General features: G+C 47.9%; 1 protein-coding gene across 5 annotated transcripts in view; it reads left to right on the top strand.

Moving 5' to 3' along the window:
* The window catches only part of LEMD1 (LEM domain containing 1), a 492,643-nt gene that overhangs the window by 299,863 nt on the left and 166,473 nt on the right, over positions 1-26,307 (top strand). For 3 of the 5 annotated variants that reach the window (XM_086923442.1, XM_086923440.1, XM_086923439.1), the window contains exons 4-5: positions 9,488-9,570; positions 17,598-17,708. In XM_086923442.1, the coding sequence (XP_086779568.1) occupies positions 9,488-9,570; positions 17,598-17,708 (194 nt within the window). The remainder of the gene's footprint in view (positions 1-9,487; positions 9,571-17,597; positions 17,709-26,307) is intronic. The other 2 variants (XM_086923443.1, XM_086923441.1) reach the window with 1 other exon arrangement.

A 26,307-nucleotide genomic window follows, 5' to 3' on the forward strand; every position in this document is an offset into this window, starting at 1 on the left:
TATAGTTTACTCGGGACTACGTAACCCTTCGAACAAATCCCAAGTTCATCACCTGGATGAAATGGTAAGATTAAGAACATTCTTTGCGGATCCATCCACTCCAGCTGAAAGAGCATTACACTCTGGATGTTAATTGCTGTTTAAAACTCTACCTACAGAAAACTAAGGACATCAGACGTTCCAACCAGTGGTGTAGTTGGTACCCAGTGCAGAAAATTTCTTGTCACCCGCACCGGAAAGAAACCCCCCCCCCCCCTACCTTTCCTTATCCATACGCGCTCTGCCACAGGGAGACACAGATGCTGATTTGGGGAAACACAGACAGGGATAGAGACAGACTGGTATTGTTACAGGGAGACACTTACTGGTACAGGGAGACACAGCCACTGACCTAGGGAGACACTGATACATGGAGACACATACAGGGCCATAGGGAGACACGGACACTGAAACTAGGAGACTAAGATACTGATACAAGGAGACACAGACAGTGCCACAGAAGACACAGGCACTGATACAAGGAGGCACTGGTGCAGTTGCAGTAGGGTACAGAGAGTGGGAGAGATGCGCAAGGAGACCGGGACAGGTTCAGTGGTAGTTGTAGTGGCACAGGAGACAACAAACCATTGCAAGAGCCTTCCCTCCTCCCAGACTCCCAGCTGCCACCAAGCCCCACCCCAAGCTGCAGAGCCGGACGTGGGACAGCAACAGGTGGGTCAGAGAACAGTAGGGAAGTGAGTGTTTCATGCTTCTCTGTGCTCCTCTTCCCGGATCCATGTGTCCTTTACTTTTCTCTGCCAGACACCCCTACAGATACACAGCACTCATTCACTCGCCCACTCACTGACTGTTTCAGTCAGTCTCTCCCTTACACTTTAGGTTTAAAGTATTTTATTAAGGTACAAAAAACATGGGGAAGGGAATAGGAGGTCAAGCGAACATACAATACAAGACGCGAAACGGTGCAGTGATTCAGAGGGAAAGTAGGGAGGCAGGAAGCCCCGGAGGGCAACAAGGCATAAGTCATAAGGCAATAAGGCAGTGCAAATGACCCTCCAGTAGACCCCCATTCCCCGAGCGAGGCCGAGCTAGAGTAGCGTCCCGCAACACAGGAAAAAAACACACCATCCCTCCAACCCCCCGTCCCCGGAAAAATAGAAGAAAGAAAAGCAAAGGAGAAAAAGGAAAAAACAATACCCCAACGTCCTCGTCCGAAAGTCAGCATTAGAAGCATGTAACCCCGCCTCCCACCCCCAGCCCCAAACCCCTGATCCCACCACATTCACTCCGCTGGAGCCGCCGGCGGCGTCAGCCGAAGGAGTCGCAGGTACCGTGGACATGTGAGCTCGCGAAATTCCGTAGACAGCAGTGCTAAAAAGGGGTGCCAGAGCTCTTCAAATTGGTCCACATTCCCAGCCACTGTTAGCGACATCTTCTCCATACCCAGCACCTGCCAGAGCCTGTGTAGCCAGCCAGTGATAGAGGGGGCAGTGGGGGTACGCCAGAGTACAAGGATGTTTTGAACCGCTGAGCCTAGCGCAATCGCGATCTGTCTACCCCTGCGGGACTTCAGCGGGTACATCAGGTCATTGGGGAGGCCTAGCAAGACATACGCAGGGAAGCGCGGGAGTTCTATCTCAAAATGCCTGTCTACCTCATCCAAGACCTCCTTCCAATAGGCCGACAGCACCGGGCACTCCCAAAGAATGTGCGTGAGGGTACCTTCCTGTCCGCAGCCGCGCCAGCAACCTTTATCGCCAATTTTGTGCATCTCGTAGAGCCTCTCCGGGGTGTAGTACCAATAGGTGGACACCTTAGTAAAGGTCTCCGTCAGCCCAGTGTGGTACGCAGAGTGCCTCGCCCGATACGCGATCCTGTCCCACTCCTTGTGGCTCAAGGTCCTGCCCAATTCCCTGTGCCAGCGCTCTCTCCCTGGGTTATGGTAATGAAACGGCGGGGGTTGGAGAAACTTATACAAGTCGGTGATAAGCTTGGCATCCGAGGTCCGGGTTACCAGCCATCGCTCATAGGGCGTAATCGAACGGGCAGCGACGTCGCGCAGTGGGGGTTGAAGAGCCCAGTGGCGAACTTGCATGTAACGCAGTCTGTCCCCCTCCGTCAGGCCAAACTCCTGTCGGAGCTGCCGGAAGGGGAGCACACCCTCCGGCCCGTAGATCTGGAAAAGTGCCCTACAACCCGCGCTCACCCAGTGGGAAAAGGCTCCCGGTTCCAGGCCCGGAGTGAAGTCTGGATTGCCAGCAATGGGAGTGAACGGTGATGGAAAAGTGGTGAGCTCACGAAGCTCACACACCGCGTCCCACACTCGCAGCGGAACTCGGGTGATAAAGGAGGCGTAGAGATTAGACGGGCGGTGAGTGCGCCGCAGAAACGGGACTTCCTGGACGGTACGGCCCGCAACTGCCTGGTCCTGAAAGAGCCAGTGCTTGTCCGATTCCCACCGGCTCCACTCCACCAAATATCGGAGTTGCGCCGCCTGAAAGTACTTCCGGAGGTCCGGGACACCGAGACCCCCCGCCTCCGGGGCAAGCATGGAGAGGACCCGTTTCATTCGAGGCTTACGGCCCTGCCACACAAAGCGGGAGATGTCAGCCTGCGCCTGCCGTATCCAACCTACAGGGGGCTGGAGAGGTAGAGCGCGAAAAAGATACAGGATCTGAGGCAGTATCGTCATCTTCACCGCTGCGATACGGCCCAGCCACGAGAGCAGGCCTTTGTTCCATCGGCCGAGTTCCTCCTTGATCTTTTTGCCCAGGGAGGAATAATTAGCTGCGACCATTGCAGGTAGGGAGGGTGCAAGCAAAATCCCCAGGTAAGGCACCGTGGAGGAGGACCATTGCAGAGGAAAAAGACGCTGGAGGTCCCGCCTGGTGTCGACAGAAAGTGACACATCCAGGGCAGCCGATTTAGACATATTCATTTTGAAGCCCGCCACGCGGGCAAAGGAGTTCAGTTCCTGGACGCAGGCAGGGAGCGACCGCTTGGGGTCATCCAGGGTCAGCAAGACATCGTCCGCATATAAGCTGACAGTATGTGTGTATTGCCCCATCTTCACCCCAATAGCGTCCGGGTTATCGCGAATCCTCTGGGCAAACGGCTCCATATATAGGGCAAACAGGAGCGGCGAAAGGGGGCATCCCTGTCTCGTGCCGCGCTCAATGGCAAAGCTGCTGGAGCTGTGTCCATTGACACGCACCGATGCTGACGGCCTCCCATAACAATTAAAAACCACAGTGCGGAACTTCTCGCCGATCCCCAGTTTCCGGAGAACCAGCTCGAGGTACGGCCAATGAACCCTATCAAAGGCCTTTTCCGCGTCGACCGACAGCAGCATCCGCTCCACGGGACGCGTGAAGCCTTTTCTAGCACGTGCGTCACCCTCTTAGTGTTGTTGACCGTCTGCCTGCCGGGTACAAAACCGGCCTGGTCCGCTTCCACCAAACCTGGCAGGTGCAGACCCAGTCTGGCCGCCAAGATCCCCGTGTAAAGCTTGAGGTCCACATTTAGAAGCGAGATGGGCCGGTACGAGCCGCACAGAGTCCGGTCCTTCCCCGGTTTTGGAATAACCGACAGTCGCCGAGAGAAGGTCCGGTGGTATGGCTCCCGGTTCAGAAAAGGAATTGAACAAGCGAGCCTGGAGAGGCGCGACAGTGGGACAAAAGGTCTTGTAAAACAAGGCCGTATAGCCATCCGGGCCCGGGGCCTTGCCGTGCTTTAACCGTGCAATGGCGGAGATGACTTCCTCCACATGAATGCTCCTCTCTAGGTGGTCCGCCTGGGCGGGATCCAGGGCAGGGAGGGTTACTGATTCCAAATAGGCCTCAGCCTCTCCCGGTGGGGAGGGCTCTGCAGCGTACAGCGCCTCATAGAAGGCACGGAAGGAATCCGCCACCTCCGCGTCACCGGAAACCGGGACCCCATCCGCTCCCATCAGCTCCTGTACTACGTTGCGTTGCTGCGCAGCCCTGAGCCGGTGGGCCAGGAGTTTACCGCATCTGTCTCCGCCGGTGTAAAAGGCATGCTTCAAGCGCAACGCCGCATACTCCGCCCGGTCCAGGTCCAACGCAGAGAGGAGTTTCCGCGCCGCCTTCAGCTGCCTCCAAACTCGAGGAGCCCCCGTCCGGAGGTGAACCTGTTCGAGTTCCCTGACCTGCGCCGTTAGTTCCTCCCTCTTACGTTGCCGCTCCCTGTTCTCCGCTGAGGAAATGGAGATAAACTCCCCTCTGACAACCGCTTTCAAAGCCGCCCACTGCGTTGCTAAGGACGTGTCGGAGTTGTCATTATGGGTCAGGTACTCCTGAATGACCTCCTCCACTCGCTTCACCACCGATTTCTTATGGAGAAGCGTGTCCCGAAGCCGCCACATCCCTCTGTAGGGGGGGGCAGCCGGCCAAGCAAATACTCCGGAAACCGGTGCATGGTCGGACAGGGACAAGACCCCGATGTCTGCCGCCGTGGCGGCCGAGCGAAGCGGTCCGCTCACCAAGAGGTAGTCCAACCGCGAGTAAGTGCGGTGTGCGTGGGAGAAATATGAGTAGTCCCTATCGGCGGGGTGCATGGTGCGCCAGAGGTCATGCAAATCCATCTCTGCAATCTGGTCCTGTACCGCTCTAGAAAGCTCCCCCGTCTGCGGAAAGCGCTGGGCAGACCTATCCAAGTTGGAGTCGAAGACCATGTTCAGGTCTCCCCCCAAAATGACGTGGCGATCGGGCGAGGCAGTAACGTCCACCAACACAGATTCCAGGAAGCGGTCCTGGTGGTCATTTGGGCTGTACACGGAGCCAACCGTGAAGGCAACACCCCCCAGACGCATGCGATACACTAGAAGCCTCCCCTTCTGCTCGGCATGTTTATACAACACCTCACCCCTGAAGGAGCTGGCCAGAAGAATGGCTACCCCCGCAGTCTTAGTCGCAGCCGAGGAAAAGAGTTGCGTGGGGAACTTGGCAGAGCGCAACCTATGGCAATCTTTAGAGAGTAAATGGGTTTCCTGCAGGAGGCAGATATCCGCCTGTGACCCTTCCAGCAGGGAAAGGATCGCCCTATGCTTCACAGGATTATTCAGACCCTTAACGTTAAGGGTCACTACTTTCAGGGACGGCATCGCTCCCAGGGACGCAAAGCGCTATGCAGCAAGCGGGGGATCAGTGGAAGGGGCGCGCGGGGCAGGGGCGCAGGGAATGCCAGAGTCGGCTTCGCATGTGTTCGGACAGTATCGGACGGGACCCCCCCAACACCAAACCAGCTCTTGAACCCCCCCAGAACCAACCCATGGCAACCAGCCAAAACCAAAAACAAGAAAAAACACCCCATTGTCTCAGTCTAGCCCAAGTGGGCGAGTCTGCAGAAACCAGTCAGGTGGACGTCCAGCCACACACCTCCAACCTCTCCCCCCCAACCCCCAGCCCCCAGCCCCAACCCAGCATCGCAGACGCTAAGAGTCTCTCCCCCCGGAGAAAAGTTAGGCCGTCTGGGCCACGCCATTAGATTCAGGCAAGTTCCTGGCCGCAGTCCTCAGGGCCTCCGCCATATCCGCTCTGATGGTAGGGGAGTCAGGGCGACTCGCTGTTGCTGACGATTGGCGCCTCCTCGATCTCCGTCGGCCCCGCCGCTCGGGGCGCCTCCATGCGGGTGTCGCCCCTTCTTCTGTAGCTGTGAGTCCCAGCACCCCACAGACATCTTGTAAGGAGCGCAGCTGATGTAGCACCCCATTCCATCGGAAAATAAGACGGAAGGGGTGACCCCAGGAGTAGGCCGTCTCATGCTCTCGCAGAAAGTCCGTAGCGATGCGGAAAGACCTGCGCTTCTGCAGTGTGATGGCGGACAGGTCTTGATAGAGCGCCACGGGTCGTTCTCGGAAGGACAGCGGCTGCTTCCTGCGGGCCTCTGTCATAATGCGCTCCTTCAGGGGGAAATCCGGCAGGAATGCCAGGATATCAGGTGGGGGTGCCGATGACTGGCGCTGGCGGCCCACCCTGTGCGCTCTGTCGATGCGGATCGGGAAGTCCGCTCCTTCTCCCAAGATGTCGCGGAATAGGTCCTGCAGATAGGCCACCAGGTCCGCACCCTCATCCGCGGATGGGACGCCCCGCACCCGGATGTTATTCCGCCTGGACCTGTTCTCGAGGTCCTCAGAGTGGGCCTGGAGCTCGACACATTGCTCCCGAAGGCGGAGAACGTCCTGCTGGAGAAGAACTATCTCATCATCACGACGCTGGGCCGCCGTTTCCACAGTGTCGACCCTCTCGCCCAGGCCCTCGATTTCTCTGCGCACTTCACGGACCTCTCCGGCCACCTCGGTCTTGAGAGTCTGGAATTCCTCCTTGAGGGAGCTGAATAAGTCCTCCATGAAGGACCTCGTGACTGGTGGTTCGCCTCCGGTGGCGTCAGTTGAGGCCCGTGAGGACCCCGGGGACGGCTGCGTCCTGTCCCGCAGTTGCTGGGCCCTGCCGAGCATGTCCGGCAGAGTGCGATCTCCCCGTGCCGCACCTCGTCTCCCAGCCATCCTGGCCTCCGCGGTGGGTGAAGCCTAGAGCTGGCCGCTGTAGATGTGCCCAGCCACTCGTGGGCACCAGATGTGAAGACCTCGCCGAGGACGGGGGTAGTGCGTCACAGGCGACAAAATGGCGGCACGGGCCAGGGCGAGACAACCCTCGAGCCAGTAGGGCGATAATCCAGGTTCAGGTCGGAGGCTTGCAGCCGCGTGCTTCCAGGGAGGACGGCAGATGCGTAGGCACCAGGATGAACCGAGGCGCCCGTGTGGCAAGGGCGCGGGCGAGGGTCACCAGTACCAGCTCCTCAACGACAAGATGGCGGGAGGGCGGAACCCAGGAGGCCAGCCCAGGCCAGCAAGTCTATGGGCGACCCTCAACAGCAATGGGTCGGGAAGGTGCAAAACCAGTGTCCCCCGGTTTCACCGGCTAGTACGCCCGGTTCGGTCACCGCTCATACTCCACCGTCCCCCGCTTCCAGGCTCGGGGTCCGCAAGGCATCACACGCCGACACCCATAGCAGGGGGATAAATCGCCGATGTCGGTCTTGGGTCTGTCGCCCAGTAATGACTCTGGCCACAAGGGCGACGGCCAGGAAGCCTCCGCACTCCGCGGAGTCCGTCGAGTCCGCTCCCTCGGGATCCGCAGCTTTCAGCACTCGGCCCAGCCGAGGCGCGCGGACAGCGCTGCAGTACGCTCCGCCTCCAGGCCCTTCTCCTCGGGGCGATCCAGGCTCCACTCCTCGCCTCGGTCGTTGAACAAACTTTTCGGGGACTTCCCCCGGGGCAACAGAAGTCAAAGTGGCATTAAAATGTGCCCCAAGAATTCCGGCACAGTTCTCTCGCCCGCAGTGCAACCGCGGGGGGAGAGAAGCGCAGAAATCGTGGCTCGAGCTGAGCTGGGCCAGAGGAGCTACGGGAGGAAGCGTCCGCTCACCCCGCCATCTTGGCCACGCCCCCCCTCCCTTACACTTTAAACTGCTTCTGCGCTAACCTTTTCATCCCTTGTCACCCTCTACTCACCGTTGACCCTCGAAACGTACTCAAACTCACCTTCGCCAAGCAGTGCAGGTGCTGAAGACCTGGATTGAAAGGGGCACAGTCTGCACCAATGCCTTTCTATTCACCTTGAGTTTAATCGGGGAGAGCCCACTGCCATAGTGCCCAAGGACACAGCAGCCCGTGGACCCAGCCTCGTCTCCACCCCCCACTCCCCCATCCCTGCATAGATCCCATTCCATAGACACCTTCGCACTTGGCTGTTTACCCTCAGCTGTTGTGCGTCTCGCTGTCCTATTTCAACTGTGCCCAGAGACTGTGAGAGTGTATGCGGCGCTCTAACAAATGGCTATAAATAACAAACCGATACACTAAGCTACCGACAGGTCAGGGCTTGGTCTTCGGCCTCCCGAGGTGCACTGCTCCTAGACCGGGGCACCTCTGTCTCCTCAGGGTCCCTAGCACATGGGAAGTGAAGAGGAGGAGGACACATCCACCTCGCATATTTTTGTCATTTTGTATTGCCAGTGGTCCCAACCAACTGTTCGTGGTCTATGGTCAAGCAACACTTGGAGATGCAGTAACAAAGGCAATAATAGCCAGATGGCTGGCATCTGCGGTTTATTTCTGCCATGACAAGGCTAAAAAAACCTTTGCAGAGGAAAGCCAAAGCTCATTCGACAAGAACAGTATTTACTTCTACAGCATTGTTTGCTGGAGTGACTCTAGAAAATATCTGTCGTGCTGCGACATGGAAAAATGTCCACACGTTCACAAAGCATTACGGTCTTCAATCTTCACATCAAGAAGATGCAGTGGTTTTACAGGCTGTCCTACGCCATCTTTCATTAAGGTCCGATTCAGGTACTTTGTCTCTTTATACATTATTCCATTACTGTCAACATTCATGTAATATACAGATTTATATGTCTGCAAAGCTGTACATTTCTTTATCTCTCTCTCTCTATATATATATATATATATATATATATATATATATATATATATATATATAGTTTGGGAGTTATGAGTACTTGCCCACCACCATCCGCAAACAACAGTATATTTGGTATACTGCTTGCTACTCTAATTCAGGCATGTGAATATATGAAAGATAACCCAATACTGTATAAGAAAACAAGTTACTTACCTTTAACTACAGTTATCCAGTATGGGTATCTTTTATAGATTCACATGCACCCACCCTCCTTCCCGCAGTCAGTTCTCTGATTTGGGATACTTGCTAGGAAAATCTGAGAACTGCCTCTGCGGAGATGGTTCTAGTGGGTGCTGCTAGCTGATTGGTTGGAACCAACTTTTGTTTTTTTTTCCTATATTGATGTAGATAGGCTACTAAGATTTAGGCTTTAGGCTTTTTTCTATTAGCCTACTACTATTATTTACTTATGGCACTACTTTTGTAATTTACAGAGGGACTCCCGCCTCGGCAACAGGGAATGATTCCGGCATGTGAATCTATGAAAGATACCAATACTGGATAACTGTAGTTTCAGGTAAGTAACTTGTTTTCTTATTTATGATCAGATGTTTGGGATTTGTTTTACCTTGTACAATGTTTTTACTGTTTTTATGTAACTTTTATTCAGTGGTTTTTATTGTGTAAATGTTTTAAAGACCAAGGTCTAAATAAAACTTACTTTGACTGACTGAGGTGGCAGGGTGGGCTAAAGAATGAGGGACGGAAATGCTATCTAGAGCAATTACCAGTGGTTAGACTTATTGCAAGCATTTCTCCCTTCACCGTTTGTTTGCTATGTTTATCGCCACTCTAATGACAAATGGTACACTTAGGGTGGTCTGTGGTCTACACCAGAGTGCCTGGGTCTTACTACAACCGGTTAATTCTGGATTGCATACACTTACTGGTTACCATAATTGTGGCTTGAAACGGAAAGGTTGACTTTTATGACAAAGCATTTCTAGCTGTAATCTGTTTTTTCCGTAATTATTTTCATCAAGATCCTCGTGAAAGAAGAGCACAACAGGGAAGAGATGCCAGCATTGCAGAGATTTCCAACAGTAGCATCTTCAATCACAGTAAAGTAAGTTGTAGCAAAGCAAATTGTTAACTTGTTTTTTGTGTATTGTCCGTGGCCTTTTTTAAGGTTAGGACTCAGTGTTGTGAATTTAGTCCAAGAAATGAAAGATTAACATAGATTAAGTTGAAAGAGGATAAAAAACAACTTTAGTGTTTGAACATTGTCTAATATTAAATTATAAAATTTAGCTCCATGATATTGAGCCAGAAAATTAATGTCTTATCCCTCCATGAGCAAAGTGTTCAGGTGGTGGTCCATAGCTCTGGAACGAAGGATAGCATTGCTTAAAATAGCTTAGGTTTTTTTGATCAGCATCTGACACAGCAGCTAGGCACCTGTACCAAATGCTGTAGAGCTTTAGAATCTGAATGCATACACAAATGTCTCCGTTTCCAGAATTTATATATTTTTGTGTATTTGGCGATAAAGGCCTACTCGATGACAATAGACTGAATTCTCAGCAGATCTGCTGTCAAAATCAGCTATATGACTGACTAGTCAATATACTATAAAATCCCATCTATCAAAGCTAGTAAGTTACTTTTATCTCTGTTCACGATGTTAACTATATGTTAGTGATGTATATAAAGCACGCTGCTGCCCAAGGGCGTCCTAGCGCTATGTAAGATGTCCTCCTAAGGCCTGATCACAGGGTTACTTTCTACTCTATGAAATAAATAGCCAGGTTTTCAAGGCCTTCCTAAAGGCAAACAGCTCTGTGATGCCTCTGATAGAAAGAGGAATGGAATTCCACGCTTTGGCGGCACCTACAAAAAAACTCCTTTCAACCCATTTGGCTTTTTTGGCCCAAGGAATGCGAATGAGCTTGGCTTCTGAGGAGCGCAAGGATCTTGTAGGAACATACCAATTGTTATTTTGGATCAGATGGTTTGGACCCATCGAGTGGAGTGAATTATGAGTGGTGCATAAGGCCTTAAACAAAACTCGCTTCCTAACAGGCAGCCAATGCAGCTTTCTAATTTCAGCTGAAATAGATTGATGCTTTGGAGTGCCTGACAGCAGTCTAGCTGCTGCATTCTGTACGAGTTGTAGTTTCCTTAAAAGACCTTCCTGCATGTTGACATATAGGCCATCACAATAGTCCATCCTGGACATAGCTAAGGCCTAAACCACTGTCTTCTGACATTCAGTGGGCAGATAGGCCAGTATTATCTTACATGATTTTAGAATATAGGAGGTGGTTGAGACAATTGAATTTACTTGATCCTTATGGGACAACTTATTATCAATTAGGAACCCTATGTTTTTTACTTTCCTAACTGGTGTTGGAAGAGGGCCCAGGGAGTCTGGCCACCATGCTGGGGTCCGAAATCGGGGGTTGTTTCTGAACAGTATCACCTCAGTTTTGGCAGAGTTGAGCTTTAAACAGTTCCGGGCCATCCAGCCACCCACTGCTGTCATACAGTCCTGAAAACTACCTGCTGGCTCCTGAGTTTCATTTGGACGCATAGACACCACGATCTGGGTGTCATCGACGTATGAGGTCAGCTTGAACCCAAAGGATCCAATAAGAGGAGCAAGCTGGGAGACATAAACATTGAAAAGCGTGGGGCTCATAGATGACCCCTGTGGAACCCCACATGGGAGGGAGAATGACTTTGCAGCAAAGTTGCCAAGTGTAACTGTCGGTATCTGTCTGCTAGGAATGATTTGATCAGTTTCCAGGCCCTTCCTGTGACGCCAATCTCATGCAGCCGGTCCATCAATAAATTGTGATGGACCGTATCAAACGCTGCAGAGAGGGCCAACATGATCAAAGCTCCATTCCCTCCTTGATCTAGAGTGGCCCTTATTTCTTCTGTGGATTTGATAAGAGCCGGCTCAGTACTATGGCTCCCTCTAAAACCGTACTGCGTAGGATCAAGTAAATGTCCATCCTCTAGAAATCGACTGAGTTGGGTATTTATTATCTTTTCAGTGATTTTTGCCGGGAACGGTAATCTGGAGATTGGCCTCAAATTGTTTGAGTCCATGGGATCCAACTTGTTTTTTTTTAGTAGCGTAAGAATCAACGCTGATTTCCAGGCTTTTGGAAAATAGCCCTCCAGTAAGACCTTATTGATGATTACTGTCAAAGTAGGTATAATTGGTTCAGGTACCAACTTTATTATGGAGGGAGGACAGGGGTCCATTGGGGATCCTGATTTGATTTTTATCAGGATAGTGTGGACCTCTGCTGCTGTAGATAGTATAAAATTGCATAGTTGCGGCTTGCTATACCCAACTTCTTCCCCATTGGACTTTTTTATGTGAGAGGTGATTTTTTTATCTCCTGTGAATGTGACGTAGATATCCTCTACTTTCTTAAAAGAAGCTGGCTATTTCATCGCACAGCTCTTGAGTAGCTATGACTGGATTTGAGGGGGGGTGGGCTAGGGCTGTAACTGTTTTAAACAGTTCTTTAGTGGAATTTTCTGTTGACCGTATTTTTTTCACAAAAACTCTTGTTTTGTGCAGTAGTTTCTTATAGTCTGAAAGACAGTTTGTATTTGATTTTTTCCTCGTCATTATACTCCCTCCACCATGCCCTTTCTTGGCGTTTACACAGAAGTTTGCTTTCTCTAAGATTCTGGGAGTACCAAGTAGTGTAGGCCAACGTGGCCTCATCTAAGTCTCCTGGCAACAGAGGGGCGGTAGAGACTAGTTGATTTTGTAGTTCACTGGCATTTATTCAACCCCATGCTCTGATGGTTGTTTGTTTCGATCCTGGTTTCGGGGTGTCTTGAACTGCTGATGTCACCTCAAAAAACACTATCCTATGATCTGACCAGACAACCGGGAGCGCATTTAAGAACCTCAGATGGCTATTGTTAGAAAAAATGCTATCAAGTGTGTGTCCAGCTGTATGTGTGGCATCAGTGACCAATTGACCTAGATCTAATGAATTCATTAGGTCTGTCAAGTTGGATGTATCTCCATCGTCACCCCTTTCTAGGTGAAAATTAAAATCCCCCAAAATGGTGTATGAGCTGATACTTATCCCTTTTTCAAGCCAGTTTACTGCTTGTGTTATAAACCGGCTCCTGGGTCCCAGTGGTCTGTAAATCAGTGTACCTTTAAATGTGGAGTGGTGAGACAACGAAAAGCTAAAGTCTAATGTCTCGCATCCCAGATTGGGAGATGCGCTAAAATTTGCCTTCAGCATTTGTAGATATATCACAGCTAGACAGCCTCCCTTTTTTACCAGCCTATTTAATGTGTGGCATGTATACCCCGGGGGAGTAGCTTTTATCAGGTCTGGTCCTGACCCGTCATCTGCCCATGATTCAGTAATAAAAGCAATCATAATCCCTTCCTCCTGGATTAGGTCTGCGACCTCAATGCTATGTTTGACTAGGGATCTAGCATTCAATAAGGCGCATTTACATTGTTTTCCTACCTGGCTTTCTGTTTTGCCCGAGCTTATTTGTTTTGTTGCCCTCTCTTATAGGTGCCTTGAAGTCCGGACCGCAATATATTTGCAGCCTGGGCAACTTTCCAAACCTCTTCTCATAAACGGTTGTGGCCTAAATATCGTACATGCAGGTTTATGTTTCATGGTATTAAGGCTATGGAGAAATTTGCTGGAGTAGCTATATGGGTTTGGGACTTCTTTAGCCAAACAGGCAGAATGGCTGGCACTGTGCGGCGATCGGGCGCAGACGGGCTTGCCTTTGGCGCGCCAGCTTCCTGTTTTGTAGGCAGGGAATTAGAAGAACTAGCCCGGTAACCCTCTTCCCTCCCAAGATGGCGGTCGCAGGTGGCAGACCTTGGTTCCAGGAGAAGGCGCCGAGTGGTGAGTGCAAAATGCAAGTATAATTAAAAACGCATCTAAATTACAGCCTCAGAACAAAGTATTTAAAAAAAATAAGATTAGCACATAGATTCGGGTCATTAATTCTTGTGCAATTAATAAAAAATTGGCTAAGTTTAAGGAATAACTGTATATATAGGCATTTTTAGGTTGAGCCTTCCAGTCAGTGCAAGCTGTCTGGTTGTAAAAGATTCCCTGTGATCCGACCAAGAACTTGCAGGGGCTTACAACCTGCCGATTGCATACCATTGGTTGGCTACATCACTAGTTTGCTTGCTTTTTATTTAATGATTTTTCTTGTTCCAACTTGTCCTTCCTGTGTTTGTTCCTCCCTAAGAGCATAGCCTTTATCATCTCTGACTGGCTTGCTTTAATTATTCCACTGCTCACTTTTAGTGAACAACTTGTTTGCTTAAGTACTCGGTGAGCGGGCATGTGTTATCCAGTATTGGATCTTTCATAGATTCACATGCTTGAATCATCTCCCGTCGTCGAAGTGGGAGTCCCACGATACTATAGTAAAGCAATATGTCTAACTATCAGAGGCTACAGTTTAATAGCCTATTTTGGTCCTTTTTTTAAATGGACCAAACTTGAACTATGACCAATCAGGTGCTAGCACCCTTTTGAACACTTTGAAAAGAGGCTGTATGTGATGGAAGTTTCCCAGAGCTCTGCTCAGTGTTTTTTTTCTTCAAGACGGATATTTACAGCTTCTTTCTAATCGTGGAGAGAAAAGGCCTTTTCTCTCCCTGCAAGACCTGTGGGAAGAAAAGGGTACATGTGGCTGACCCACATGAGGATTACTTTTACTGCCTCCACCCCCTGCACAAAGTAAGAGACTACAAGATTTGTCACACTTTCTCTGCAAAAACGCTGAAAGACTAGGAGGTCCACCATTGCCCTGCCGATGATTCTCCTGTTGACGATGACTCCATCGACGACGGTCCTGTCGATGACTATTCTGTCTTCGGGGAGTGCAACATCACCAATGAAGGTAAGACACAATACTTACATTGCTCTGACTACACCATGGGTGAGGATACAAATTTGAAAAATAATCAAGACCTCATCACATCCTGTGGTTACTTCATCCAGCAAAGTGTCACCACTGCCTACAAACCAATTACTGGACCTTGAAGAGTCCGATAATGGTGGTCCTTTCGGAGCAGCTCGCAGCCCTGCAGAGCTCCACGTAAAATGACAGGATGAAGATGTTAACTTCGATGAGGAAGGACAATATTATCTGGATTATTATCCTCTTCGTTCTCAAGGACAAAATGAGCCCATCAGATACTACCTTGATCCTCCATCTAGGCAAGGTGAGGTACAAATGCCTAGGTCCCTGGTCCAAGAGTCGGACACTGGATCTATCATTGACCTCATCCCAGAAGACAGAAGACCTGAAGCCAAGAAGGTCTTACAGGAGGGCCAATGTACCTCCTCTGAGATTATAGATTGCCCCATGGATATTGCCTCCACAGGCTTCCGTCAACTGGCAGGGCAGCTGTTTTAAGGCGTCGGGGTGGCTTAAAGCGGCTTCTTTTAGTCCCGAAATCCAATATAAAATACTTGACATGGCTTATGATGGGGGCACACTGTTTGGTAAGGACCTTGATGATGCTCTTCTTGCCATTAAGATAGACACTGACGCAGCCTAATCCCTTTGCACCCTTAAGTACAGTAAATCGCCCTTTTGAGGGACGCGTGGCAAGGTTTCTCCACCTATAGGGGTGCCTACCAATGCTCCTAGCAGTACTAATCATACCAGCCCGAATACAGGCCTGCATACCAACAGCAAACTGACCATGAACCATCCACAGCAGGTTCCTCCAACCAGGGCCCCTGAAGAAAGCCACAACCTCAAAGCCAGGACACAGGTCGCAACCAGTGACCTCATCCAGGTACCTGCTACACCACATTCTTCTCAACCCTGCGCCTACTCTAATCATGGGTCCCACGCTGCAACTCTGGGCAATAGCTTGCTTAATCTCCACAACGGCCCCGACAACACTGGGATGCCTGGCTTCACCTTGGGGGTCCCCAGGAGGGGCATCTCACAGGGAGAGCCAGGAAGGGTTCCACAGCGTTATACAGCGCCGGGACGCCCCATTGGGGCAGCTGTGCGCTTTACAAAATACAATACACTACACTACACACATGTGGGCCAGCATGTATGGGCCCAGTCCCGGTCCTGAAGACGGAGATAAAGATTCTGGGCATTTGGTTAGATCAGAACTTGGCATGTAGGGTGCAAGCAAGGAAGACGGTGGCCACTTGTTATGGCCTGCTCAGAATGGCTCGCAAAGTGCTTACTCTTCTTCCTACCCAGGCCAAAACAATAGTGGTCCAATCACTGATACTCTTGAGGATAGATTATGGAACAGGACTATACTTGGGGACCCCAATCAGAGTAATTACGAAACTTCAAACTGTTCAAAACTGCGCAGCCAGACTGTTGTCTGGAATGTCTAATATCCTCTCGGCAAAACCTGCCCTTAGCTCACTTCATTGGCTACCGATGAAAGAGCGAATTAGCTTCAAGGCCCTCTGTATTGTCCATAAGTCCATGCAAGGAAACGGGCCTCTGATAAATTCGAACATGATCCGCCCCTACAAGGCCAACCGGAAACTGCGTTCGGGCAAACTTTACCTGGTTGAAGTCACAAGGATTAAAAGAGCTAGAAGTGACGGCGACTCTTTTCTCATAATGCGGCCAAACTCTGGAACGCACTGCCACTGTATCTCCGCAGGGAATCTAGCCATCCTGCCTTCCGAAAGCAGCTGAAGACACTGTTTCCCTAAGTTTCTCTGCTACTGGTCTCTAGTCTTGCCCAGTGCTGTGATGCCCCCCGGTAGCCATGCGCTATATAAATGTATTTTTCATTTCATTACCCTTTGCACAAATATCAGTTATACTTTGGCCAAAAATGAAACTCTGACTGGCATTTTTGCCCGCTTCGTGAGGGCCATAACCGCTTATTTCGCTTTTATTGCATCCTGGTGGTGGAGATTTTCAGGGCAGCGACTTGCTTTTGGTTAGTAATATTGCACCACTGCTCAAGCTCACAGTGACTGAGACTTAACAAGTGCTGTGTTGCATGACTTCCTTGGTTAACTGGCACTACTCCATCCAACCTCCTTGATAGTATTGCTTTGGGACGTCTACCTAAGGAGAAGACTGCAGGAAGAAGCGTCCAACCGAAGGCTATGTTACATTTATTTGCTGTGGATACTTGGTCTTCCCACAACTTCCTCACTGCACTCCGTCCTCCTTTGAACAATCAGTGCTGTGATTTATAGGATGTATATCAATATCATAAGCTATTATAGTTTCGGTCTTTCAATTAGTGTCTACATGCCTTGATGGGGCTGATAAAGGTTGGGTACTGACGGCAGCACGTCAGTCTGCACCATATCATAACTGAACTTGATCAAGCTGTGGCTGAAACCTTATTGTACCCCCTTATGGTACCACCTGCTGGTGGTTGAGGTCTATTGCTGGGGGGATACAATTTGCATGTGTAATTTGGCACCTGGAGAAGAGGTATCAAATGAGGGAGAATATAGTAGAAATAAGGTTACCAAAGGTAAGTAACTTTATTTCTGCCACTTCTGTTCCACTCTGCCAGTGAGACAGTGCCACTTCCATTTCCTTGCCCCTGCTAGTGGTCCTTGTGCTGGTAGTGTCCCTGTTTGCCCGCTCTGCTGCCATGACTCTCACAGATCAGTACTGCCTTGCCTCACTCACTCACTCACTCTCTCCCCCCCCCCCCCCACCCCCTCCTCAAATTCCTTACACTACCTTCTGTCTCGCCCCGTCTTTTACTTTGCTTCTCGAAGCCAGCATAACCCCTGTTCAAATGAGGTCCTTTGGAACAGGGTAATAAGTGCTAAAGTTATTGTCCCATTTAGCCCGTAGTCGTGGTTAAGTTGCGCTGCTGATTCTACTTCAAGGTAACCTATCATGTTGTGAGTCTCCTGTTAATGTGCAACTGTGCTTTACCTCCTCTTAAGAAATTGATGTGGATTAAAAAAATCCACTCAATGGTCCATTGTGCATCTTAATTCATGAGTTATGAGGATAGAAGCACCTGAAAGATGGTTTGTTTTGTCCGACTAGTTGCATTGTACTATAGCTCACCATGGTATGTGCTTATATAGGACTACTTGAATGTTCTGTACATTTAATGTCTTTTTTGTAAACTTTCCTTAGCAGAAACGTCCAATGCTTACTGTGGTGGTCCCTGTGCCTCGGCGCTCCTCTTTGACGCCCATCTCAAAACTCAGCGATTGTACAAACACTGCTCGCACGGCGCATCATGATGTAAATAAACAGAGCACCTGGGGTGTCACTGGGTTTGCATATTTGGAGAAAAGTTCACCGTCGTTTTTTCACTTGTGGTGGAATAATTTTGGGATCCACTGGAATGCTATAAAGATAGTCAATGATTTTGTAGAATTTGTGCATGTTGGTTGAGGGGAGTGACGCATATGTGATCCAGATAAGCTTTTTTTCCAGTTCTTTGCACACCTTCCTGAATACAAGGTTTCAACTAGAGGGATAGCATTGCTCTGCAGGCAATCCTGAGTCGGCTCTGCCCCATCTAAAGGAACACTTGACAGTATTGCTCTTTCATCATTGACCCGACCTTTCTTCCTGTGCATGTGTTTTTTGCTGTCCCCGATTTAATTACTTTGCTTTGTCATAATAAATTAACATTGTTGTGAACTTTCATACTTCTCAAGCTCCTTACAACTTTCAGGACTGACTGCCTGTACAGCAGGAGTAGTGGAACGAAGCCTCAAAAGGATGCTGTCCTTTTCAGCATGAATACGCCCTTCTCTGGACATGTATTATGCTCATTGCTTGTATCACCAATCGTCTCAGCACAGTTTGAGTTTTTTTCACCAATAGGAAGAGCTTCTTGCCCGCTTCCTCCACCGGCCTGTTACATTTATACTAGGTTTTCTTGGATTTGGCATGAATCTACTGGTGACGCCAGATCCAAACCGGGAGTTGGTGCACCAACATATCACCATTTTATGAGAGGACAAGGCTTTTATTCTCAGATATGGTAACCTGTACCCAGCCCTTACTTGGATGCTCCTTTTGTGCATCACAAAAAACACAAAACATGTGTCGGAAATAGAAGAGCACAAAGTTCTTGTGCATCAGGTCATCAGTTTCTGGAGATAGACCTGCAATTGAGCCCTTGAATTCTCCTTTTCATTTAGTTTTGAACCTTCTAAAATATTTTGTACAGAGGCTGGAGAAATAAGGATCCACCTTTTAATGTACCCGTTATACAGGACAAGTCTCGATCACTAATTCAGAGTCTCCCCTTTGGCCTAAAATCAACTCAAAAGGATCATTACGAAGTGCCTGGTACCAGTGGTAGCATTTCACTGTGGACTAGGTGATGTGGTGTTCTCTTACCTAGCTAACCAGGTGGTGGAGAGAAAAACACAGCTACAAGTGTAAGCTTCTAAAAAGCCTTTCCTCCATCTTTGACTCTGTATGGTTAACCCTCAACAGTAAAGTCAACATTGTGCCCTACAACCCTCCTTCAGTTTTTGGAAGATGTCCTAGACATACATTCAGGACACGCTTGCCCATATGGATTGCATTATGAATCCAGGCAGCTGTCAATTAATTTTGAAACCTGACTTGATACAGTGTTTCAATATAAAGGTGAGGTCCATACAAGAGGAACTCTACTAAGTGGGTGCATCTTACCGGCTGCTGGGATAAACCTGTTATATGATATAACAGTTGAAGACAGCCCTACCGTGGTGTGGTAAGGATCAGAACATCTCTGCATGACTATGGTTTCTAGTTAAAGCTCCACACTTTGCCATGATTGCAGATATGTCGACGTAAGGCTGAGAGGCCACATCAAAGACCTGTTGACAAAAGGCTAGGAGACGGGGACATATCAATGCATCCTGCACGTGTTCCTCTGAAGGATACTTGGCTCCCATGCATGGATGCAAAGATCGTCTTTGTTCATGATGGACATCTCCTGCATTTACTTAGTCAGCCAGTACAGAGGGAAAGGAGGAGGTTCTGCTACTTTGTTAATGAGATACTCGATGTGATATTTTTCTTACTGCAGAACACCTACCAAGCATCAGGTACAGCTGGGCTAGTGCGCTCAGCAAGATAACGAAGTGTCACAAGGAGGAATTTTATTTGGCCCTATTTGTCACTGAGGCCAACAAGAAGTGCTCGTTCTACATTCGCTATAAGCAGCCAGGTTTGGGATTGGGGGTGCCTTTTCAATTAGCTAATTTTATGAAGCTAACATTATTCAAATGAACATTCGTTTTAATGATGCAAAATTTCAACTTATTATATATCGACTTTTTTCCCCTCAAATGCTATCACTTAATTTGAGAGCTTGCTGTATTAATGGATATTCACTGATGCCTGAAGCTCTATGTGGTAAGGACGAAAGACTTCAGACTAAGACCAGCTCTTAGTGACTTTTGGTCAGCCCGGAAAAAGCCATCTTTCCGACCATGGGGTGCCAATGGCTGCAGCAATCACTTCTGTGATATCCAACTCGGCCACCCCGTTCAGGGAAGAGTGACCACTCATTCACCAAAAGCCGTGGAAGCAACAAAAGCCCACTACAGAATGGTGCCACTTTTGGACATTTTAGAGTGGCCACATGAAAGAACCCACATGTTCTCAAAACACTCCTATTTAAACACAGAAATGTTAAGAGAACCTGCAGCTGTGAAAGAGGTCCTTCATAACATACTCTGATATGGTGGAGTTGGTTTGCACCTACTATTCAATATATACTGCCTGTTATTATTATTTGAGCGTGTGAATATGAATTATCTATGCTGGAGTAGTATCTTGCCTATAAATATGGTTCTGCAGCATAAGTCAATCACAGTAGATATAAATAGCAGTCGGGCAGGGTGAAATCGTGCAGTATCACATGAACGAGAATTCTATTCGCCAACACGAATATTGCATATATATCAGTTGGGCACATCTTTATATTTTCTCCCAATAAAAATAAGCAGAACTGATGAACATCCCCTACCTGTACCGACCACATAGCGCCACAAAGTTATTTTGAATCCTATTTCTATATTTAATGCTTTAAAATATTGCTCGTCATCCTTTCAATCAGCCCATGTACCACCACAATGGCAAAGCCACCTAATCCTAAATCTGCAAGAAATTACCACACTAGCATCAGCATCAAGAAAACTTCTGTAATGCGCACAATTTCAAAATGCATTCGTTTCTTTAGATTTCAAACATGGAAATCAGAAAAATCTTTCTATGTAAGAAACACCTTCTCGATGAACATATAAGCAATGATTAGATTACACTCCTAGATCACAACAAGGTATGTAGTAAGTGCAGGAAGTTTCTGCATAAATAACGCCACCAGTGAAAATTAAATTTCTCGTGCAGTAGTAGGAAAAAGCAAAGCAAATTTCTTTATGGGTCTGTAAGTTGCCTAGTATCATGGTACCACGGTGGAGAATTTAATAAGGGGAGAGGGGGCGGGGGGGTATATACACATGCAACATGCATACATTTGTGCGTGTGTGTATGTGGTATCCCCCAACACCTGACTTCAGCTATGTAGTACGAGGGCATGCCAAGAGATGTCCATGCCGGTCAGGAGAGAATCTCATGAATCAAAGCCCAGAGACCCATTCTATCAGGGCGATACTTTCTCACACGCTTTGTCGACTCGCTTCATCCCTGTGATAGCATAGTGCTAGGGACATTTTAAGAAATCTTTTGGGCCAAACGTATTTTGGGGACCCCTGCTCGAAAAGCTTTGAATTTATGATCTAATATCAGCTCTTTCATGCACTCTTTGGCCAGGTCACCGACTGTGCACAGGCACACACTCATCCAAATTTTAAATGTGTTTACATCTAATGTTCGGGGATTGTGATGTGTAATATTGCTGTAAATAATCTCTGTGACACCCACCTATTTATCATTTGTGAGGTCCTATATTGATCTAAAAGAAACCTTTTTTTAAGGACGTTGTAGTAAACCTAAACACAAGATTTCTCTGCAAAATGTTTGTAACAGACCAACACAACACACATTAAAAATAAATTAAAGGAAAACATTATTTAGAACAATCTGTTTAACAAGTATTCAAGGTCACAAAGACCAGACTTTCTGCAGAGCAAAGCTGGCTCTATAAGGGGGCCTCCTGAAAGGCTGGGGCCCTGGGCCAAAGTCCACTTTGCCCATACCTTAAAACTCCTCTGCTTAGAGCATCCTCAGGACAGGGAGCTGTGGAGTGAAAGAATAAGTGGGACAAGATGGGTGTCATTCTAGTCGGTGAAGCCTGTATAAGACTGAGAACATGACCATGCAAACTGTCATTACGGGCGGATCGCCCTCCATAACTGATTATACACCCACACCTACTTCCTACTTTCCCAATTCCATCTGGATCACTCGACTTAATGAGTTAGCTACTGACCTATCCCATCTCAAGGACGAAATGCATAACCAATCTACTATCACTAAAGAACTTCTTAACATACACAGAGCCACCAACAACACCGTGAACCAAATCAGTCTCTAAATGAGAAATTGCGTCCACACGAATGCTCACACCGAGAACACTAGTCAGTATAAACAAATCAACGTCCAACCAAGTTGACGCATATCCAAGTCCACACACCCCAAAAACACGAATCCGGGTAGTTTACCATCCCCAACGTAGTCTAGGAGGTCACGCGATGAACTATCAGACAGAGACATAGACGACCTCCTTACATCCTATGCCCGGGCCACGGACAACAGTAAGTCGCAATGTGGCACTATTCAATTCATTCGAACCAATCCCCTCAGAGAACCAACTCTCAGGAACAGATCCGTAAATGGAGATAACCTCACAAATATCAACTTAGAACAGAGTACCTTAAACCACTCTATTAACAAGTTGAAGTGTGGGATCATTAATTGCAGATCTTCTAGCAAACATGCTACTGATATATTTAATTTCATTCTGGAGAATGACTTGGACATTATGGTCCTCACAGAAAATTGGCTTAATAGTTCCTCCTCGCCCCTCCTAGACTTACTGGTTCCTACTTCACACGACCTAATCCGACTAGACAGAGTCTGGAAACTAGGAGGAGGGGTAGCCTGCATTTATCGTAACTCCATATCAGGCAAGCAAGCGGATTCCATCAGGCTATCCTCCTCTGATTATCTTTGTATTAATATCTCTGATTCTAAGCGCATCGCCAGCAAGCTTCACATATTCTCCCCCTACCGCCCCCGGCGATAACTTGACTTGTATCGACAACATAATGGAGATCATGGCATCCAATGCCAACTCACAAGTACCTCATATTTTCTTGGGTGACTTTAACCTCCATTGGAAAAACGCAAACAATCATATTGTAGGCTGTTTTGTCAGAACAGGAGCTATCTCAATTCTGTGACAGCCCAACTCATAACAAGGGAGAGACATTGGACCTCATCATTGCAAAAACAAACATCATCCTACTAAAATCCATCACCCCATGCGATTGGTCTGATCATTACTGCATTCTCTTCTCCATCAATGTCGAAGTTACTCAAAAAAGGGGCCAACCTTCAAAAACAAGACAATGGAAAAGGAACTTACAAAATATCAACCCCATCACCTTGGTAAACCGTTGCAACTCCGCCCTGACCCTCATGATGGACATGACCGATGTACATGACCTCACAACCTTCTACAATTCCACTTTACTCGAAATCCTGAACTCTACAGCTCCCCTCCAAGAAAAAAATATCTCCTCTAAAATGTCCGAACCCTACTTAAATGAGGCCCTGAACTCGGAGCGTCGGCATCTAAGAGCTGCAGAGCGTCTATGGAAATTTGCTCCTACCATTGATAACCTTGAGCATCTTAGAATGTTAAGGAATTCATACAATAGGAAGATTCTTAAGGCAAAGGCAGACTTTTTTTCAAAGTCCAGCTAAACCAAGCTATGAACCGGCCAAAAACTCTTTGAAATCGTCAAGCAACAAGCATGTAATATGACTAACGCTAGGGAACTAAACTACCTGGCCACACCTACCTGTGATGTGCTTGCCAATTTCTTCCACGAAAAGACTAAGACCATCGAGCTAGACATCCAATCCAAGATGGCGCTCCCGCAATCTATGGTCCAAGATTCTAAATGTGGCGCTCTATTCAAAGTACACTTAAATAATCCAGGGGAAGTCACAAAAAACAATGCACACCTTCTCGCCAATCTCTCAACAAATAATCGACCACACTCTTCAAGCAATCAACCCCTCCAATCATTTCTCTGACCCCCTGCCTCCTGCCCTGTTCAAAATCTAAAACATCTAACCTATTGTAAATGCCTCCTTGAGTCAAGGTGACATTCCGGACTGCCTTAAAATAGGGCAGGTCACACCTATACTAAAGAAAGCTGACGCCACTCCATCTGATCTCAACAACTACCGTCCTATATCCCACATCCCCACCTTGGCGAAACTATTGGAGAAATGTGTACAAATTCAATTATGCAACCATATTGAGAATTACAACCTCTTAGACGGTCACCAAATGGATGACATACTAAAAATGCTTGACTGCAAAGAGTCCTGCCTATTGATACTTCTTGACCTGTCCTCCGCCTTCGATATGGTCAAGCATGACAACCTCCTTTCCCTATTGGAATGAAGGATGGGCCTCTCGGGCACAGTGTTGCAATGGTTCTCCTCCTTCTTGAATAACAGATCTCAAAGAATCAAGATGAAGAATTCACTCTTGCCACCCTCTGTGGTCACCCTGGGTGTCCCTCAGGGATCAGCCCCTTCACTCATTCTTTTCAAACTCCTAATGGAGCCTTTGGCGAACGCACTGAAATCAGCGAACATTCTGTATCACCTGTACGTGGATGACACCCAGCTGTATCTGAAAGTCTCCACTCCAGAAGACTTCATTGCCCTCAACACTTTTCTAATGAACACACAACCACCTCATGCTGAATACCAAAAAAACGGAATTCATCCTCATCTTGCCACCGAGCCACACCCCGTAGTTAGACCTATGGTTAAAACACCTAATCTCCTTTGACTAGGTTCCCCTCATCATTGACTCAGCAAAATCCCTAGGAATCACCATAGACAAACATCTGAATATGCAATCTCACATCTCTAATGCCACCAAGGGAGCTAATCACACGTTCAGTATAATAAGGAAACTCAAACCCTTCCTCCCTCAGGCTGATCTAAAAATAGCAGTACAAGCCCTAGTGCTGCCAAGATTAGACTATGGAAGCACCACTCTCTGTGGTCTCCCCAAATACAATCTGGCTCCGCTGAGGGCATCACTGAATGCTGCGGCTAGACTGGTATCGGGTACCAAAAGAAATAGTCACATCTCCCCGACCTTGAAAGCCCTGAACTGGTTGCCTTACGAGGCAAGAATACACCTAAAAGTGGCCTGCATGATGCACAAAGCAATTCATAACAATACACCCAGTTACTTGGCTCTAAAGCTGGAAAGGTCTGGAGGTTGCAGACAACTACGAAGTGCGAGTACTTTCCTTCTTAAACCTTCCATAAGAGAACTGGCTGCAGAGCCTTCTCAGGGATTGCTCCAAAGATTTGGAACTCCAGTAGTGCGTGGAATTTCTTCCTTTACCACATTCAAAAAATAAGTAAAAATACTACTAATGAACAAATTCACGTCCTAAGTCTTAATTCTAGGCTGTTACCGTGTAGTCGGTAAGACCCACTTATCATTGTCTACCTCTGGTGGAATGAACAAGACTATTTTATGTAAGATTAATACCACGCACATAATGCTCAATAACTGTATGTAGTGTAAAGCTTGCTGGCCTCTGGTCCCCCTTGGTTATCTATATACTTTATATCCATTGTGATTCAAATGAGGATATTTTATGTTTGTTTGCTAGCACAATCACCTAATGTTTGATAACTGTATATTGCCCAACTTCCCGCAGATTCCCCGTCCTCTGTTTGTCATCCATCTATTTTATGTCTCTGTTGTACGAATTTACACATTTGAATGCATGTATACCATCTCATCCATATATGTTCTTATACTGTATACAGTAAAGCGCTCTGATACCCTTGTGGTTCACGTTTGCCCTATATAAAACTTTATAAATAAAGTGGGTGCGGGTCGCCCATGCCTGTGAGTCATACGTGGAATGCTGTTCAGTATCCTATCTTGGTGGGATTTACGGAGTCTGTGGGGCTGGAAGGGATGATCAAAGATCAGGGTTGATGGTTAGAGTGGTTTTAAATGCATACAGGAACATTAGAGGTGAGGGTCATTAATATGCATGCCAGGAGTAATTCTGGCTCGTTATGGATCCCTAGTGCTGTAAGATTCTGGGGGGTAACGAAGGAGAGTAGGAAAACCTGTGTCTTGGAAAGTCAAGTACTGAAAGCATTAAAAGCAGATCATTTCAGACAACTTTATAGAAGGATTAGTGGTGCTTCATTGAAGTGCTGTGACGTCGGAATGCAGTAGAGCGACACTGTTTAGTTTGTCTCTTGTTAACAAACACGTTTCTGAGCAAAAGGGAGGAGAGTCCGAAAACTGTTGTGTAGGAAGATCGTACACTGGGCATATCCAAAGCAGATATCGGAGCGTACTTTTATGCAAAGAATATTGGAACTTCAAAAGAGTGCGTTGAAGGGCTGTATAACTCCTTCACTGACACAGCAGGACCGTCTCCTGATATGGGTATGGCGGAGATAGCCCTGATCGTGAAACCCGGAAAGGACCCTACGTTGTGTGCATCCTACTGCCCGATTGCCTTGCTAAATACTGACTTAAAAATTTACACCAAGCTCCTGGCGAAACGGCTAGATCCCCACATGCCGGTTCTGGTGGACCCGGACCAGGTCGGCTTCATCCGCAACCGGCAGGGGG

Source organism: Lissotriton vulgaris, chromosome 5, assembly GCF_964263255.1.
Source record: "Lissotriton vulgaris chromosome 5, aLisVul1.2, whole genome shotgun sequence".
NCBI classification, from domain to species: domain Eukaryota; kingdom Metazoa; phylum Chordata; class Amphibia; order Caudata; family Salamandridae; genus Lissotriton; species Lissotriton vulgaris.